This window comes from Stigmatopora nigra, chromosome 1 (assembly GCF_051989575.1).
Source record: "Stigmatopora nigra isolate UIUO_SnigA chromosome 1, RoL_Snig_1.1, whole genome shotgun sequence".
Lineage (NCBI taxonomy): Eukaryota > Metazoa > Chordata > Actinopteri > Syngnathiformes > Syngnathidae > Stigmatopora > Stigmatopora nigra.
In genome coordinates this window covers 24,930,001-24,948,772 of record NC_135508.1, presented here as the reverse complement: position 1 = coordinate 24,948,772, position 18,772 = coordinate 24,930,001, and the positions used below count along the sequence as shown (strand labels likewise).

General features: G+C 40.8%; 1 protein-coding gene across 3 annotated transcripts in view; it reads right to left on the bottom strand.

Moving 5' to 3' along the window:
• The window catches only part of LOC144200386 (adenylate cyclase type 6-like), a 51,036-nt gene that overhangs the window by 15,508 nt on the left and 16,756 nt on the right, over positions 1-18,772 (bottom strand). For 2 of the 3 annotated variants that reach the window (XM_077722528.1, XM_077722509.1), the window contains 3 exons: positions 5,379-5,528; positions 4,299-4,420; positions 692-803 (listed from right to left, as the gene is read on the bottom strand). In XM_077722528.1, coding sequence (XP_077578654.1) covers positions 692-803; positions 4,299-4,420; positions 5,379-5,528 — 384 coding nt within the window. The remainder of the gene's footprint in view (positions 1-691; positions 804-4,298; positions 4,421-5,378; positions 5,529-18,772) is intronic. The other variant, XM_077722518.1, reaches the window with a different exon arrangement.

The window sequence follows — 18,772 nt, the reverse complement described above, 5'->3', positions numbered from 1 at the left end:
GTTACTTTAAGTCTGACAGCTGTTTTTGACAACTTTTTTGAGTGCAGAAAACTGAAGATAGTTATTCTCTACCGCATCAAGTTTTTGCTATCTATTAACCGTTTTGTAGTTTTTGTTGTTGCTACATAACAATTGCAATATTCATATCCTGTTTTGTTCCTGCAGCTGATTTAGCCATATGGGTGGGGCTGAGCAACACCTCTATGGCGCATCAGGAGCATCCAGTACTTGAGGACAACAATCACTGTCAGCTGACTGTCAGACGATTGCTGTTTCTTACCGCTTTGTGGGCAATCATAGATCCATTTTCCAACGGCTTTCCGTTCGTCACACAGTCATGACTGTTTCTTTTACATTTCATTGTATGTCAATTTTTGAAAATCCTATCGAAAAAGCTAGTATGTTAAATTACAGGTCTTTTTTCGTCATTGTCAAAAAATGGTGTTCAAGAATTTCTTGTGATAGAGAACTATTTTGGATTCCGTACCGAGAAATTAGGTAAGGACAGTTGTCGGATTTTAAAGCAAAAAATAATGGTATAATTGATACAAGCAACCAAATTCCACTGAATCAGATGGTGACAATAATCATTTTCCCACCACTTCTCAAGTTATTATACTAAACTATTTCTTCACAAAATCATCTATCAACACGCAAAGGTGCCAAGTTGGAAAAGTTGACCGCGCATTACCGAGGCCAGCTTGTCAAAACGGGCGAAGAGTTCATTGAGTGTCATGACCAGTTCTTGAGCCGTGCACTGGGAAGCCAGGCTGGTAAAACCCTCGATGTCAGCAAAAAGAATACTGTGGGCACAAACAAAATGTACAACATATAGAAGAAACAAATTTAAAACTGTGTAATTTCAGCTCAGATGCAGGCATGCTTTTCCTCTCTCTTCTGCCTGCTCTCTAACACAAACAAGCGGCTGCTTGTTTTTGTTTCGGCTGCTATGCATCAATTCGCAGCTCTATTTATTGGGAATTAACACAGAGAAAGCGAGACACACACCAGCACCAACACAAATCCTTAACCCTCCATTGTCTTGCCACCATACAAAAAAATTGAATTGTATATTTAATAAGCTACGTGAACATAAGTTGTTAGAATCTTCAATATATTTCTTAATAAGTTTATGGGTAGAATAGCTCGTTTTGATTTTGTCATTTCTGTAGTACATCTATATCGATATACTTTATCTAAATAAATGTAAAGTACTTTTCACGACATTTCAGGCTTCAAACATAAAAATATCAGATACATCGTTTGTCAATAATCAACAAGTTGGACACAATTGTGAAGTTTATTGGATATTTTAAACCTTTTTAACAAATTAAACCTGAAAAGTGGGGCATGCATCATTATTCGGCCCCCTTTCCGAATGCTGAAATTGTAGCTGCAAGTTGCCTCGGGTAGATCTTTATCGGTTTTCCACCGAGAGACTGAAATTCTTGCCCATTCTTAAAGTTCAGAAAATCCACGAAGTTCTGAAAAACCTATACAGTGGTACCTCAACATACAAGCACCTCGACATAGGAGCATCTCTAGATACGAGTAAAATTTCGAGCAAATAATTATCTCTAGAAAGGAGATGCGAAAAAGGCAGGTGGCCAAGACATGAGAGGCTGTTTATTATTGTAGTGCACTGTCTTTTTTGCCGCATCTCTTTTGTATAGTTAATATATCTACGAGCACTGGGTGGAGTGTTGCATTTTCCCGTATTTTTTTCTCCATTAGTCAATGCATAATAAAAAGTGAACAATGGATCCAAAGCAAACAGGTGGAATGAGGAGTTGTGCAAAGAAAAGGCAAATGTTGACAATCAATATTAAGCGTGATAAAATTGAAAAATATGAGAGTGGAGTACGTGTCACAAAGCTTGCTCGTCGTCATGGATGATATCGGGTCATTTGGAAATTCCTTGGGACTGAAGGTTAATGAGGCAGATGTGAATGACCTAATCGCCGAGCACCACGAAGAACTGATGACACAGAATTTAATCGAGCTTCAGGAAGGTGAACATTTGGAGGTGTTGCGGGAGCTCAGTAGCGAAGAGGAAGTTGCCTAGCTACAAAGGATATCAAAGACATGCTAGCAAAGTGGCAAAAGTTTTCTGATTTTGCAGAAAAGAGGCACCATGACAAGCTGGCAAGTGCTCGCGCGTTATCGTATTGAGAGGAAATTTGCGCACGTCATTTTCGAAATATTTTGAAGGGAAGGCAAAAACAAACAACCCGTGATGCGTCGTTAAAAACTCCCGCTGAAAGTCCGGGTGGAGTCAACCCGGAGAACAAAGGTATAACAAATTAAAATAATTTCAGAATTAGAATTCAGCTTTGTGTAAAGTTACATTAAACATACGTTTGAGTGTGTCTGTATATATTAATCCATGTTAATTTAAATTAGTTTGTTCTGTTACGAGTGTGTTGCAGTGGAAATTCCCCACCATCTTCTTCTTCTTTTTAAACCGTGAGGGTGATCGAATTTTTTGATTAAGGCTTGCTTTACCATGAAGCCAGTCAGCAGCATCCCTACATATGCGATCTGTGTGAAGCCTGGCTTTTTCAGTTCATTTTCAAAAAACTTGCTGCCTGTTCCGGAGCAGACCTCGCTTGGATCAGTGGCCAGTCGAGCAGGCATCCCCACTGGTCCTTTAATTGGTGGCCCAGCACCCTGCCCTTAACAGACAACAGCATTTTAGAAAAGTCGTTTGGTGCCTTATCTTGGCTGCTTTGGGGGCCGCCGACCCCCTCGTCAAGGGGGCCCGGAGAGTTGCCGCCGCCCCCTCATCCAGGGGGCCCAGAGAGTCGCGCCGCCGCCGACCCCCTTGTTCAGGAGGAGAGTCGTCGCCACCCCCGACTTCCTTCTCCAGGGGGCCCGGAGAGTTGCGGCCGCCGACCCTCTTGTCCTGGGGGCCCGAAGCGTCACTGCCGCCGCCGGACCCCCTCATCCAGGCAGGAGCTAGGCGGGCCAGCCGGCACGGAAACCCTGGTTCATGGCTTAGGCACGGATGCGACTGGCGGCCCAGCCGGCACAGGGAATCTTGTGCGTGGCTTCGGCACGGGTGCGACTGGCGGCCCAGTCGGCATAGGGAATACTGAGCGGGAAGCTTGGACGGGCGAGGTCAAGCGAGGAGCTTGAACGGGGTGGAGGTCGAGCGAGGAGCTGGGACGGGTGAGGTCGAGCGAGGAACTCGGACGGGCGAGGTCGAGCAAGGAGCTTGTTCAGGGGCCCGGCGCTCGCCGCCTCTTCCGGGAGGACAGCGCAGCACGCCAGCCGCCACGTGGCGGCCCATTGTAGATGGCCAGCCGACGCGACGAATCCTGGTAGGAGTGATCCAGGTCGGAGTAATGGGGGAAGAAGTAGGGAATCACAGTCCGAGTCCAAATTTCCAGCCCACAAATCAATTAGCTCCCGGTCATCCTCGCAATTAGAAAAATCTGAGTCCAAACCGAGATAGCTGAGGCGTTCAACCGGGGGCGATGGAGGCTAGGGATTCTCCCTCCATTGAGGGAAGGAATAGCTTGAGTTCGAATCCAGATAACTCGGGCGATAAACAGGGGGCGTCGGAATTAGGGTATTCTCACTTGGTTGTGCGAGTAGCCAGGAGCGACGGAGTGAACAATGGGGCGGGTTATTGGTGGAGTATGAGCTGGGTGGATTGGCATCGGCGAGACCGTCGGCGCGACCGTCGGCCATGTGGTCGGAGGGTCCTGTTACGTCCACGGGAGACATCGAGGCGAGGTAGGAGAAATTAGGACCCAGTCGCGGGGAAGCAGGTGAGAACGAGGCAAATCATCCTCATAACCGAAACTTTAATGAGTTTGGAGGGACCTTACAAAATAACACAGACTTAGGAAACGAGTAACAAGGTGACGTGGATGCATGGTAAGGGAATTTACACAGACGATCCAAGAATGGCATTAAACTCAGTGGGGTTTAAATAGACAACTCAGGGACTAATTTCGAATCACGTGCAGCTGTGCTAACACAACGGCAAGGCAGGAAGGACAAACGAGAGTCGGAAAAAACAATAGCAGGCAGCTCCTAACACACACACACACACACGCACACACACAGACACACACACACACAAACACGCACTCACACACACACACATACCATATGTAAAAGTCTCAAATGTAGTACAAAGTGGATGGCTTTCTGACACCATCGGGTCATAGGGAAATGCACGTGAGCGTATCATGCTTCAACTATAATAATAATAAATAATTTTCTAAAAATGTTTTCTCATTTTTGTGTCTCTCACATATTTCATACAAAATTGTGTCCAGACTGACCTGACATTGTCATGCTTTTGGATATAGATCTTATGAAACATCATGTCTTCTTTCTTGGCATTGATGTCAGCCTTCATTTCCATGGCAACGTGCCTTGGCAGCACTGAGAGCAACAGACGTTCCTGGAAAACATGCAAAATATTGTAACAAAATGCTATCTCTTATCTATTTCCGTATTTCATGATGGACACTGATAATTTAGCCTTGAAGCGTGAACACATTGAGGTGTCATTGTCCTTCTTAATGGGTTTTTTTTGGAGGGGACCATAAATAGAAGGCAGAGGAGTAAGCAGTCTGATATAGAACCCTTTAGGCAACTCACATTTACTTGAATGTATTGTATAGTGTAATAGTGAGCCAGAAAAGCGACAGCACACTAACTAGAAAAGGTTGCAATGTGACCTGAATGAGCACAGTGCACATACTCTTTCAAGCAGCACTCAGCCTTTACCCTATAAACTATTGTAAAATTGTGGTTTTCACACAAGCTAAACTGAACCCAGTGTGTGCAGTTCGTTACGTCCACACTGTAATGTTAGCTGATGTGACTTTGTTGCTACTTTTTCATATCACTTTCATCTCACATTTTGTAAATTTCAAAATATTATCTAGATCTAGCAAAAATTAATTTTCTAAAACATATTTTGGTTTAAGGTGTGTGTGGGTGGGGTGGGGTGTGTGCGTCAAATAATATTTGGCTCTTCCTAATCCACACGGATTGTACATCAAGCATAGTAATTGACATTTAATGATAAGAATTCAGATGCAGCCCACCCAATATAAATCAAAATCTCGGTCATGTCCACCTGTGTGGAGTTTGCATATTCTCAGGCATGTTTTTTTTCCGGATACTCCGGTTTCCTCCCACATTCCACATTGCACACTCTAAATTGCACCTAGGTATGGGTGTGAGTGTGCATGGTTGTCCGTCTCCTTGTGGCATGCGGCTGGCATGATGATAAAGCGGTCCAGAAAATGAGATGAGATGAGAAATTAAAGCGTCACTTCAGAAGTCAATTAAAATTTCAGTTGGTACTTTTTTCTCAAATATATTAGAAAGTGTGTTTTATTATATCATACTTGTTGCTGATTCTCCCTCTGAAGATGTAGTCTGGCTTGAATGTAACCCCTGGTTTCCTGAAAGGCTTGTCTCTGAGAAACCTCAGCAGGGTAGTGGGTGCATATTCCAATGATGTTCGTGCACAGGAAAATAAGGACATTAGCACTCACCTAAACAGAAGAGGGATAAAAGGGTGTTTTAAGAATTACATAATAGGCCTTCAGTTTCTTTTGGAAGGATAAAAAACATTTGAAGCAGATTTGCGGAAATCTAAATTTTAACATTAAATGATTCAAAGTGATTCAAAGATTAAAAGTGATTCAAGTTCTAAATTATATCACAGAGGGGGATATGACAAGAATTGTTATCAAAATAAAAAAAGGTTTATCAGTCAATCTCGATAGTTACCATGCTAACTATCACATCTTTTTTGTTTCTAATTTGAAACGTCAAACTTCTGTGAATAAATTATTTTCCTCCTTATTAAAAAATGTAGTAACTATAGAGTATATGAAATATGATTTTAAACATTCATTTTTTTCCTGTTGTGCAATAAATAAGAAAACTCCCTCCTTACACTATGAAAAGTAAAGAATAAAACCTGCAGAAATTTTATAAATTCTTCAATTGTATAAATTTGCCGTCAAACCGAAAGTTGCTGCACAATATGAAATAAATAAAATATTCAACTGAAGACATCACCATTGGCAAGCAGACTATTTTCAACTCACAAAAAGAAACCGTGTAAATTTACCGTATTTACTCGCATATAAGCCGCTCTTGTCAGACAAAAAAATTGATTGACGAGTGGCCCGACATACAAGCAATTCGAGATACGAGTCAAATTTCGGGAAAATATTTATCTTGAGCTACGAGACAAATTTTGATATACGAGCAGACAGATGACGCGAGTTGCTGTTTATAAGAACATCATGGGCACTGTCTCTCTCCCCGCAACACCCTCGTGGTAACGTCTCTGGTCGCAACTCTTTGTAATGGGCGTTGCATTTTTTCAGTGTTTTTTTTTCCGGTTAGTCAGTGCGAATGGCGTATATACTACTTCTCGTTGACAGGGGGCCATATTTTTACTTTTAAATTCTGAGTATGGCTCTCAAGGATACTGTTTGAAAATATGAATTGTTTATGGCTCTCTTCGTCAAAAAGGTTCCCGACCCGTGGATTAAACGTATTTTTGAGTGTCTGCATCGTAATTATATAAATACTACTACTACTGCTACTACTAATAATAATCACCTAATTGTCATCATAACCAGAAACTGCGTGTGACGAAATTTGTAGTGCTTCTCCATAAGGTGCGTTTTCCTGGCAAAAGACTAAAATAAGTGAAAATAATTTCTGACTAATATGGCATTCTGCCGTGATGGAATCATTGCATCATTCAAGTTCATTTAAATTTGTTTGTTTTGTTAAGTGCGTTGCCGTGAAATAGTCCACCCACCACCAATGTAAATGATCAACACAGACCTTGATTGCCCTCTTGCGGTTCTTCATAAAAATAACGGAATGATATATTGTGTAGATCACAGGTGTCAGAGTGGCAGCCAAATTTCTGTTTTAGGACCAAATTCAAATGATTATATATGATGTACATTAAATTTCCTAATTTTCCCCTTTGGAAAATCAATAATTTCAATATTTTCAATCCAATTTTTTTTCTTCTGTTTTTAGTTGAAAGTGCATTTTGTAATATCTAAAAATAAATATATAGATATTTTCCGTTTTCCACTTTAATGTTGAAAATATATATTTTGTTTCCATTTGAAATGAAATACATGACTAAAAGCGATTTTCCATTACTAAGAAAAAAAAAGCTCAAATAAACATTGCTTTAGATCACAGATATCAAAGTGGCGGCCCGGGGGCCAAATCTGGCCCGCCGCATCATTTAGAGCGGTCATGAGTGCGGACTTTCTGTTTTAAGATCAAAGTCAAATGTTTAGAGATGTACATTACATTTCCTGATTTTCCAATTTTTTAAAACTTTTTAAAATAAATATAGTAATATTTTCCACTTATAAAAAAACATGATTAAAAGACATTTACATTAATAAGAATAATAAGCTCAAGTAAACATTGTTTTAAATCTATAAAACAGACTTTAACCGTAATTTAGATGGAAAATGTTTTAGATTTTATCATGTTTATCACGTCTTTGGCCCTCATGCAAGCACCAATTTAATTCATTCATCTCATTCATTAAATCACTTGTTGCGATTCACAAAATTAGATGCCCGGCCTCTACGTCAGCCAAACCAGCCGGTGGCAGCCAATATGTTAATATTTACGATACAATAATTAAGATAATAAATAGCCATAGTAAAAAAGTACATTTGCAATGTCACATTAAAAAATATTGAAACAAGCACATCCACTTAAAAAATGTAACCTAAAAAGGAAATACGTATAAGATTAAAAGATGACACTCAAGAAGTAAAATAGAGCAAAAGGGATAGCAATGATAAATTCAAAGACGGATATGAAAGGAAGGAAGGAAACGAGTATTAACAAGTGGGATGAGGAAGGAAAAGGGCCGAAAAAGAATCTTATGAGTGAGTGAGTGATATATACAGAGGACAGATTTAGGCCACAGTGACATGAGGCAGATGGCCGCCAGCCCTCGCTTCTGTTTACATTTTACTATTCAAGCAAAACCCATCGTGGAGATCAAATGTGCTCCATTGTGTTTGTCTGCACGGAAGCCGCTTTCAAAATCTTTAAATTAAAAAAAATAATAAAAAAACTCCACCACATACTTATGAAGCACCATGCGCGGGTTCTTCTAATTGCTTGCCTCAAAAGGGTAAGGACATATGGCTTTTACAGGAAGCTCCTATGTTTACACTATTTTAGCCGCATTTACTTGCTACTCATCTTTGCAACCGGTGCAGGACATCCTCATATCATTTGCGCCAATGCCATTTTAATCCCACCACCAACCCATGGTCATTTTCCCTCTCTGGGTTTTTTTTTTTTTCACAAGGGCGAAAATAAACCAGGAATTATATGAAATAATTCCCTGTCGCGAAGGTACACCTTATTTCCAGTGGGTGGGGCAGATAGCAAGCTGACCAGTCAGGACAGGGCCATACCCTAATCCCAGGATATCAAAATGGAATTTTCTAAGAGCCTTTCTCATCTAAGCAGCATAGAAACAATATAGATTAAAAACATATTTTTCCAATGAACTAGCTTCCACCATCTTAAAATGGGTTCATAAGTGAAATCAATAAATTATCAACACAATACATGATCCGAACACCACCTATTTTTTAAAAATGCACCACCGTCAGATATTAAAAAACACCTGCCAACCTCCGTCGGCCCCATTTCAGGAGTACCCTTGTCCCATTTCTGGAGTTTTATGTTTCCATCAGAAGTGAATGCGATTTGCTAAAAATTGTAAATAATCATCATGTTTTTACATTAATTGAAATACTGTGTTTTTGCAAACTATTGAAAAAGTACAGCAAAATAAAATAAGTATAAAAGGTGAACAAAGTATAATTTGTTGATCATTTATTGGCAAATTCTAATTTCTACAACATTAACATAAGCTTTTCAGCTGGTCCCTATCCCATACATGCATGTTGTGCAATGTGCAAATGTCGAGCCTTTTGGAGACAATTTCAACATAGGATATTTCATCAAATATGAACCAATAAACTTCTGCAAGTGTCTGGATATCTTATTGGAAGTTCCATCCAAATTGCCATCCATTTTGGGCTAATTCCGAGCAGGTACATTGATAAGAATTACCAGTGCTTGTGCATACGCCTACTTCCTTTAGAACAACCCAGAAAATAATAGGGTTTGTTTCAAAACAAAAGACAGGTAGTTTAGTCAGCTTTAAAAATACTTACTTCCCTTGTGAAAAAAAGCAAACAAAAATGTTAAAGCAATAGAGGCTACCTATGCCATTGATTCCGAATCGATTGCCATACTGAAGACAAAACATTTGTCAGAACTCGTAACTCGGATGATTCACAATGCACTCGGTTTGAATTTCGAGGCATTTAAATTGGAAACTTGGTACTTTCACGAAAAGAATAACGCAATGAAAATAGTGTTAAATATGCAGATGCCACTTTAGCTTACAAAATCTTCTGAAAAACACAAATGCCTGAATTGGAACAATATACTGTTAAATATGCAGATCCGACCTTAGTTTGCAAAATCTTCTAATAAACACAAACGCCTGAACTGGAACAATACTGTTAAATATGCAGATGCCACTTTAGTTTACAAAATCTTCCAACACAAAGCTACTCCTCCACTGCAAGATTGTATACAAAAAAATCCAACACATCCACAAGGGCTGGCTCTAGAGGTGACTGTGTAGTTCAAAAAGGGTGCATTCATCCAAAGCACCTTCTCTGTCCGTTCTACCTGGAACTCAATACCATCTTAAAGCCTGGCAGTCACAAACAAAATTGCAATCACAATGCTGTCTAAAACTGTGCTATGTGTGTGTGTGTGTGTCGTATGTGTCATCGTTTATCTTCAAACTACACAAGGGAGTAAAGAAAGAAATTAGCCCTAGGCTATAATCTTACATTTTCACATATAAATACAATAAACTCAATCCCAAAAATAGAAAATTACCGTGGTCTCGTTTTACACTAAATTGTGCGCACTGGTCTTTATTTTGCATTTTTTGTTTGAGCAATGTTACAATGATCATGCATGACTTGAACACAACCCTACCAAGGCAAAATTTGGGACCTTATTAATTACAAATACAACATTTTGTTTTGTACTTAGTAAGCTCATTATGTTTGAGGTGAAAGAATGGTAGTGTTCCCTCGCTACTTCGCGGTTCAGCTATCGCGGACTCAGAGCTTCGCGGATTTTTTGGGGAAAAAAAATAATAAATACAAATATTACATTGAAACAACATATTTTAGTTTTTTTTGTTATAACATGAATTTCACTCTCTCTACCCGTATTCTATATGGTGTACTGTATACAGGGTGGTAAAAACTATTTTTATTAAAAATAAAAATTGGAATTAAATTCAAATTAAGCATTTTTGAAAGGGAATCCCTACTTCGCGGAAATTCACTTATCGCGGGTGGTCCCCATTAACCGCGATAACCGAGGGAACACTGTAAAGTTATTGGAGGGACCTGTATAATTTTTCAACGAATTATTTAACATCTGATCTATTGTGGCATATAGACACCCAGATGCAAAACAATGTGATAGGAGATTCATTCATATCACACAAAACTGTACTACTGCATTATAAACTGTTTGAATATTACAGAGGATTTATTTTGGACTTAAGGAAGTTAGGGCATGTAAAAAGTCTTTCTTTTCACAATTTTGAATTCTTTGGGACTATAATTTAGTGTTTGATTTAGAGAACATTGGCAAGTCCATTAGCTCTCGGGGTCACACTCTCTCCACAGAAATCACACCAGCATGATTGCCAAGTGAAATGTGTGGTGAGGAGTCTAACACCACGAGGACCTCACCACACTTTACTGCACCCATGTTTTAAAATTGTATTAAAGTCTATTATTGCCTGGATTAGTACTGTTTAATAGATTACAGTGTTCCATTGGTTATCGCGGTTAAATGGGACCGGGACCACCCGCGATAAGTGAATTTCCGCTAAGTAGGGATTCCCTTTCAAAAATGCTTAATTTGAATTTTATTCTTTTTTTAAAATTTTTTCTATTTTTTTATTTTTACCCCCCTGTATACAGTACACCATATAGAATACAGGGAGAGAGAGTGAAACTGTACAATATATTGTTGTATATTGAGTCCGCGGTAGCTGAACCGTGAAGTAGCGAGGGAACACTGTATTTTTAAATTCATAATCATTGGCCTGTCACAAATGTAAATTGATTGTATCAAGTGGTACGATAACCTCATTCATTCAATCCGTTCCACTCGGTCCGTTCCACTCGGTCCGTTCCACTCGGTCCGTTCCACTCGGTCCGTTCCACTCGGTCCGTTCCACTCGGTCCGTTCCACTCGGTCCGTTCCACTCGGTCCGTTCCACTCGGTCCGTTCCACTCGGTCCGTTCCACTCGGTCCGTTCCACTCGGTCCGTTCCACTCGGTCCGTTCCACTCGGTCCGTTCCACTCGGTCCGTTCCACTCGGTCCGTTCCACTCGGTCCGTTCCACTCGGTCCGTTCCACTCGGTCCGTTCCACTCGGTCCGTTCCACTCGGTCCGTTCCACTCGGTCCGTTCCACTCGGTCCGTTCCACTCGGTCCGTTCCACTCGGTCCGTTCCACTCGGTCCGTTCCACTCGGTCCGTTCCACTCGGTCCGTTCCACTCGGTCCGTTCCACTCGGTCCGTTCCACTCGGTCCGTTCCACTCGGTCCGTTCCACTCGGCCCGTCCCTTCCGTCCCGTCCCTTCCGTTCCGTCCCTTCCGTTCGTTCCGTCCGTACCGTCCGTTCCGTCCGTTACGTTCGTTCCGTCCCGTTCGTTCCGTCCCGTTCGTTCCGTCCCGTTCGTTCCGTCCCGTTCGTTCCGTCCCGTTCGTTCCGTCCCGTTCGTTCCGTCCCGTTCGTTCCGTCCCGTTCGTTCCGTCCCGTTCGTTCCGTCCCGTTCGTTCCGTCCCGTTCGTTCCGTCCCGTTCGTTCCGTCCCGTTCGTTCCGTCCCGTTCGTTCCGTCCCGTTCGTTCCGTCCCGTTCGTTCCGTCCCGTTCGTTCCGTCCCGTTCGTTCCGTCCCGTTCGTTCCGTCCCGTTCGTTCCGTCCCGTTCGTTCCGTCCCGTTCGTTCCGTCCCGTTCGTTCCGTCCCGTTCGTTCCGTCCCGTTCGTTCCGTCCCGTTCGTTCCGTCCCGTTCGTTCCGTCCCGTTCGTTCCGTCCCGTTCGTTCCGTCCCGTTCGTTCCGTCCCGTTCGTTCCGTCCCGTTCGTTCCGTCCCGTTCGTTCCGTCCCGTTCGTTCCGTCCCGTTCGTTCCGTCCCGTTCGTTCCGTCCCGTTCGTTCCGTCCCGTTCGTTCCGTCCCGTTCGTTCCGTCCCGTTCGTTCCGTCCCGTTCGTTCCGTCCCGTTCGTTCCGTCCCGTTCGTTCCGTCCCGTTCGTTCCGTCCCGTTCGTTCCGTCCCGTTCGTTCCGTCCCGTTCGTTCCGTCCCGTTCGTTCCGTCCCGTTCGTTCCGTCCCGTTCGTTCCGTCCCGTTCGTTCCGTTCCGTCCCGTTCCGTCCCGTTCCGTCCCGTCCCGTTCCGTCCCGTTCCGTCCCGTCCCGTTCCGTCCCGTTCGTTCCGTCCCGTTCGTTCCGTCCCGTTCGTTCCGTCCCGTTCGTTCCGTCCCGTTCGTTCCGTCCCGTTCGTTCCGTCCCGTTCGTTCCGTCCCGTTCGTTCCGTCCCGTTCGTTCCGTCCCGTTCGTTCCGTCCCGTTCGTTCCGTCCCGTTCGTTCCGTCCCGTTCGTTCCGTCCCGTTCGTTCCGTCCCGTTCGTTCCGTCCCGTTCGTTCCGTCCCGTTCGTTCCGTCCCGTTCGTTCCGTCCCGTTCGTTCCGTCCCGTTCGTTCCGTCCCGTTCCGTTCATTCCCGTTCCGTTCATTCCCGTTCCGTTCATTCCCGCTCCGTTCATTCATTCCGTTCATTCATTCCGTTCATTCATTCCGTTCATTCATTCCGTTCATTCATTCCGTTCATTCATTCCGTTCATTCATTCCGTTCATTCATTCCGTTCATTCATTCCGTTCATTCATTCCGTTCATTCAATTCATTCAATTCATTCATTCATTCCATTCATTCATTCCATTCATTCATTCCATTCATTCATTCCATTCATTCATTCATTCATTCATCCATTCATTCATCCATTCATTCATCCATTCATTCATCCATTCATTCATCCATTCTTTCATCCATTCATTCATCCATTCATTCATCCATTCATTCATTCATTCATTCCATTCATTCCATCCATTCCATCCATTCATTCCATTCATTCCATTCATTCCATTCATTCCATTCATTCCATTCATTCCATTCATTCCATTCATTCCATTCATTCCATTCATTCCATTCATTCATTCATTCATTCCATTCATTCATTCCATTCATTCATTCCATTCATTCATTCATTCATTCCATTCATTCATTCATTCCATTCATTCATTCATTCCATTCATTCATTCATTCCATTCATTCATTCATTCATTCCATTCATTCCATTCATTCCATTCATTCCATTCATTCCATTCATTCATTCCATTCATTCATCCCATTCATTCATCCCATTCTTCCATCCCATTCATTCATCCCATTCATTCATCCCATTTATTCATCCCATTCATTCATTCCATTCATTCATTCCATTCATTCATTCCTTTCATTCATTCCATTCATTCATTCCATTCATTCATTCCATTCATTCATTCCATTCATTCATTCCATTCATTCATTCCATTCATTCATTCCATCCATTCATTCCTTTCATTCCATTCATTCCATTCATTCCATTCATTCCATTCATTCCATTCATTCCATTCATTCCATTCATTCCATTCATTCCATTCATTCCATTCATTCCATTCATTCCATTCATTCCATTCATTCCATTCATTCCATCCATTCCATCCATTCCATCCATTCCATTCATTCCATTCATTCCATTCATTCCATTCATTCCATTCATTCCATTCATTCCATTCATTCCATTCATTCCATTCATTCCATTCATTCCATTCATTCATTCCATTCATTCCGTCTTCATTTCATTCCGTCTTCATTTCATTCCGTCTTCATTTCATTCCGTCTTCATTTCATTCCGTCTTCATTTCATTCCGTCTTCATTTCATTCCGTCTTCATTTCATTCCGTCTTCATTTCATTCCGTCTTCATTTCATTCCGTCTTCATTTCATTGTCTTCATTTCATTCCGTCTTCATTTCATTCCGTCTTCATTTCATTCCGTCTTCATTTCATTCCGTCTTCATTTCATTCCGTCTTCATTTCATTCCGTCTTCATTTCATTCCGTCTTCATTTCATTCCGTCTTCATTTCATTCCGTCTTCATTTCATTCCGTCTTCATTTCATTCCGTCTTCATTTCATTCCGTCTTCATTTCATTCCGTCTTCATTTCATTCCGTTGTCATTTCATTCCGTCTTCATTTCATTCCGCCTTCATTTCGTTCATTTCATTCCGTGTTCATTTTGTTCATTTCATTCCACATTCATTCCGTGTTCATTTCATTCCGTCTTCATTTCATTCCACATTCATTCCGTGTTCATTTCATTCCGTCTTCATTTCATTCCACATTCACTTTGTTCATTTCATTCTGTGTTCATTTTGTTCATTTCATTCCACATTCATTCCGTGTTCATTTCATTCCGTCTTCATTTCATTCCGCCTTCATTTCATTCCGTGTTCATTTCATTCCGTCTTCATTTCATTCCGCCCTTATTTCATTCTGTGTTCATTTTGTTCATTTCATTCTGTGTTCATTTTGTTCATTTCATTCCACATTCATTCCGTGTTCATTTCATTCTGTGTTCATTTTGTTCATTTCATTCCACATTCATTCCGTGTTCATTTCATTCCACATTCATTCCGTGTTAATTTCATTCCACATTCATTCCGTGTTCATTTCATTCCGTCTTCATTTCATTCCACATTCATTTCGTTCATTTCATTCCGTGTTCATTTTGTTCATTTCATTCCACATTCATTCCGTGTTCATTTCATTCCGTGTTCATTTCATTCCGTGTTCATTTCATTCCGTCTTCATTTCATTCCGCCTTCATTTTATTCCGTGTTCATTTTGTTCATTTCATTCCACATTCATTCCGTGTTCATTTCATTCCACATTCATTCCGTGTACATTTGATTCCACATTCATTCCGTGTTCATTTCATTCCGTGTTCATTTCATTCCGTGTTCATTTCATTCCGCCTTCATTTCATTCCGTGTTCATTTTGTTCATTTCATTCCACATTCATTCCGTGTTCATTTCATTCCACATTCATTCCGTGTTCATTTCATTCCACATTCATTCTGTGTTCATTTCATTCCGTCTTCATTTCATTCCGTCTTCATTTCGTTCATTTCATTCCGTGTTCATTTCATTCCGTGTTCATTTCGTTCATTACATTCCGTTTTCATTCCGTGTTCATTTCATTTTGTTTTCATTTCATTCCGTGTTCATTTCATTTTGTTTTCATTTCATTCCGTGTTCATTTCATTTTGTTTTCATTTCATTCCGTGTTCATTTCATTTTGTTTTCATTTCATTCCGTGTTCATTTCATTTTGTTTTCATTTCATTCCGTGTTCATTTCATTTTGTTTTCATTTCATTCCGTGTTCATTTCATTTTGTTTTCATTTCATTCCGTCTTCATTTCGTTCATTTCATTCCGTGTTCATTTCGTTCATTCCGTCTTCATTTCATTCCGTGTTCATTTCGTTCATTCCGTCTTCATTTTATTCTGTCTTCATTTCGTTCATTTCATTCCGTCTTCATTTCATTCATTTCATTCCGTCTTCATATCGTTCATTTCATTCCGTGTTCATTTCGTTCATTTCATTCCGTTTTCATTCTGTTTTCATTGCAAGTTCATTTTGTTCATTTCATTCTGTCTTCATTTCATTCCGTCTTCATTTCGTTCATTTCATTACGTGTTCATTTCATTCATTTCATTCCGTGTTCATTTCGTTCATTTTGTTCATTTCGTTCATTTCGTTCATTTCGTTCATTTCGTTCATTTCGTTCATTTCGTTCATTTCATTCTGGCATTTTCCAGCCAATTATGGGCACGAGTCAAGGTACACCCTAAATCATTGGCCAGCCAATCGCAGGGCACAAGGAAGTGAATACCCATTCACTCATACTTAGGGGCAATTTACCTTTTTTAATTTGCCTACCATGCATATTTTTGGGATATGGGAAGAGAGCGAAACTAATAGAAAAAACACACCTAAGCCTGGGGGGAACAACAGGCCGCCTTCTTTGTAGATAATGTGTTGCAATTTTAATTGTCTTGCATGCATTGCTCGCGTACTAATGTTTGGCAAGGGGAGCCATATGGCCTACTGTGGAATTCTTCAAATCCAATCAATGTACTAATGCAATGCAAACTGGGCGCCATCAGGTGACAGAAATTTGTTTTGCAGGACCAGGTCTCTTTATTGCGAGAATGAGTTTTTGTCTAATTTTTTTTTTTTTTTTTTGTTATTGGCTGCCGTCGACTATGATATATGTCCAATCTATTTCATTTGGGATGATTAACATTTGTTCATTTGTTACCACCCTCCCAATTCAACATATTGGACCTCTGCTAGTGACAAATATATTCAAATGTACATCCATCTATCACCATCAATGTCTGTAAAAGAGTTAAGGACATCTTGAAAGAGTAACTCAATTCATAATTTCAATTACATATATTAGAATATGAACAAGCACAATAACGCAGGAAATCAGCGGAGGGGCTCTTTTTCAGCATTTCATGTCAACTATATTGGATTTTTAAGGTTTTTACAGCAATGAGGTCAAAAAGTGAGAAGTGAGAATTTTTTTGTACTCACAACACCATGCCTGTTGTGTCACTCTTCTTTCTCAATTGCTGACCACCCCCCTCCACTCATATGACCCGTGTTAAATTATGGAGCGTCTCATTAAGACATCAGTGGGGTTGGAAAAGAAGCTCTGAACTCTCAGTCAAAAATCCTTGGCAGTAATACATTTTTAAAATGCAGTTTTCTTATTCATTCTTTTGAGGGGGCATATAGTTTTCTCATTCATTTTTTTAAAGGGGGAGAGTGAATGGGGCTCTTTTCAAGTGACAATTCCCAAACTGTTCTCCAGCAGAATGGATTGGGTACTGGTTGCTTGAGTCATACCAGTTTCCATGGCAACCACTGGACTAACTGAGCAAAAGCACAGAGGGAGACACTTAGCAATGCTGTTTATTTCCCATCATTCTCAGAAGTGATGTTGAACTGGTACTTCATTTCCAGCCTTCTTATTAACCCAATTTCTAGCAGCTTGTGTGCATGCCCATGCGAACGCAGTCAACCGTAAAACTGTTACTTTGAAGAAACAGTTCACAAATCTTGTTCAGTATGGACTGCTTATGTTTTATAGATGAAGCATGACAAGCTGTGCTATGGCTCGCATCATTCACAAAGCAGCTAGGTGTACATGTGATGGGACTTCTTGCTAAAATGCGCCTGCTATGTTAATCACACAAATTATTTAACATGGAGCTGGTGTGGGGGACAGCGTGGGGAGAATGTGGGATTTTCTAGCAAGCACAACGCCTCGCTGAGTCCTATTTCATGCTGAAGGTCTTATTGTATAGTTCAGTTCACGCATGACATTATGTTCAAGAGCTGCAGTTTTTGCATTGCATGTTTTTACACAACGGCAATTTGGCACATATGAATACAGAATCATATTCAATTTATAGCTCTTCCATTTTAATGTTGATGCTATGAACACAATGTAATGTTTATGGATCTAAAGGTAGTCAACAATTGAAATTTCAAAACTAAGCAAACAACTTTTTGAACAGTTTTACGTATAGTTTGTAACACATGCAACAAAATACAACAGGATCTTAAAAAAAGTCATGTTGTTTGTCAAAGTGGCGGGTGTTATGTGTAATAAGGTATGCTGGTATACTGGTATACATTGGTTTAGAAATTGATACATCAGCTATACAGGCTGTTGCATGCGTGTCACATTTAACTAGGTTGTGAGCCCTTCCTGTTTAACAAAGTGATCAATCCCCCTCAATAATTTAGTATGCGCATAAAACCGGCGTGAGGCTTCCACATACCTATTTTTACTTAAATTTGTAAACATATAGAAAGTGCAGATCCGTTTGGGTTTGACCAACCTTAGGCAAACAATGAAACATCAATTTGAACATCAATTTATCAATTTTGTGCGCCCAATAGGTTAGTGCGTCGGCCAGTTCTGAGGTTGAGGGTTTGATCCCAGGTCAGTCTTCACTCTGTGGAGTTTGCATGTTCTCCCTGGGCTTGTATATGTTTTTCTCTGGGTACTCCGGTTTCCTCCCACATACCAAAAGCATGCATGGTTGGCTAGTTGAACAATCTAAGTTTCCCCGAGGTATGTGTGAGCATGGTTGTTTGACCGTCTCCTTGTGCCCTGCGATTGGTTGGCCATCAACTCAGGGTCTCTGATAGGTTCATAAATAATTACCCTTCCGATGTAATTATCAATCACTGCAGGCAGACATCTTATTCAATTATTGACATTTAATTAAATAGATTGCATCATGGATAAGGACCTTAAGAGAAGATACAGGATACTTTGAAGACAAGGGGGAAGTCTTGTTGCTTTGCTTTGCTAGACTCGGCAACGTCCCTGTTGCTATACAACGGATCAATCTATGGTGGGAAATATGTGTGGTACATAACAGCCCAAAATGGAGATTGGGAAAAGCCTTGT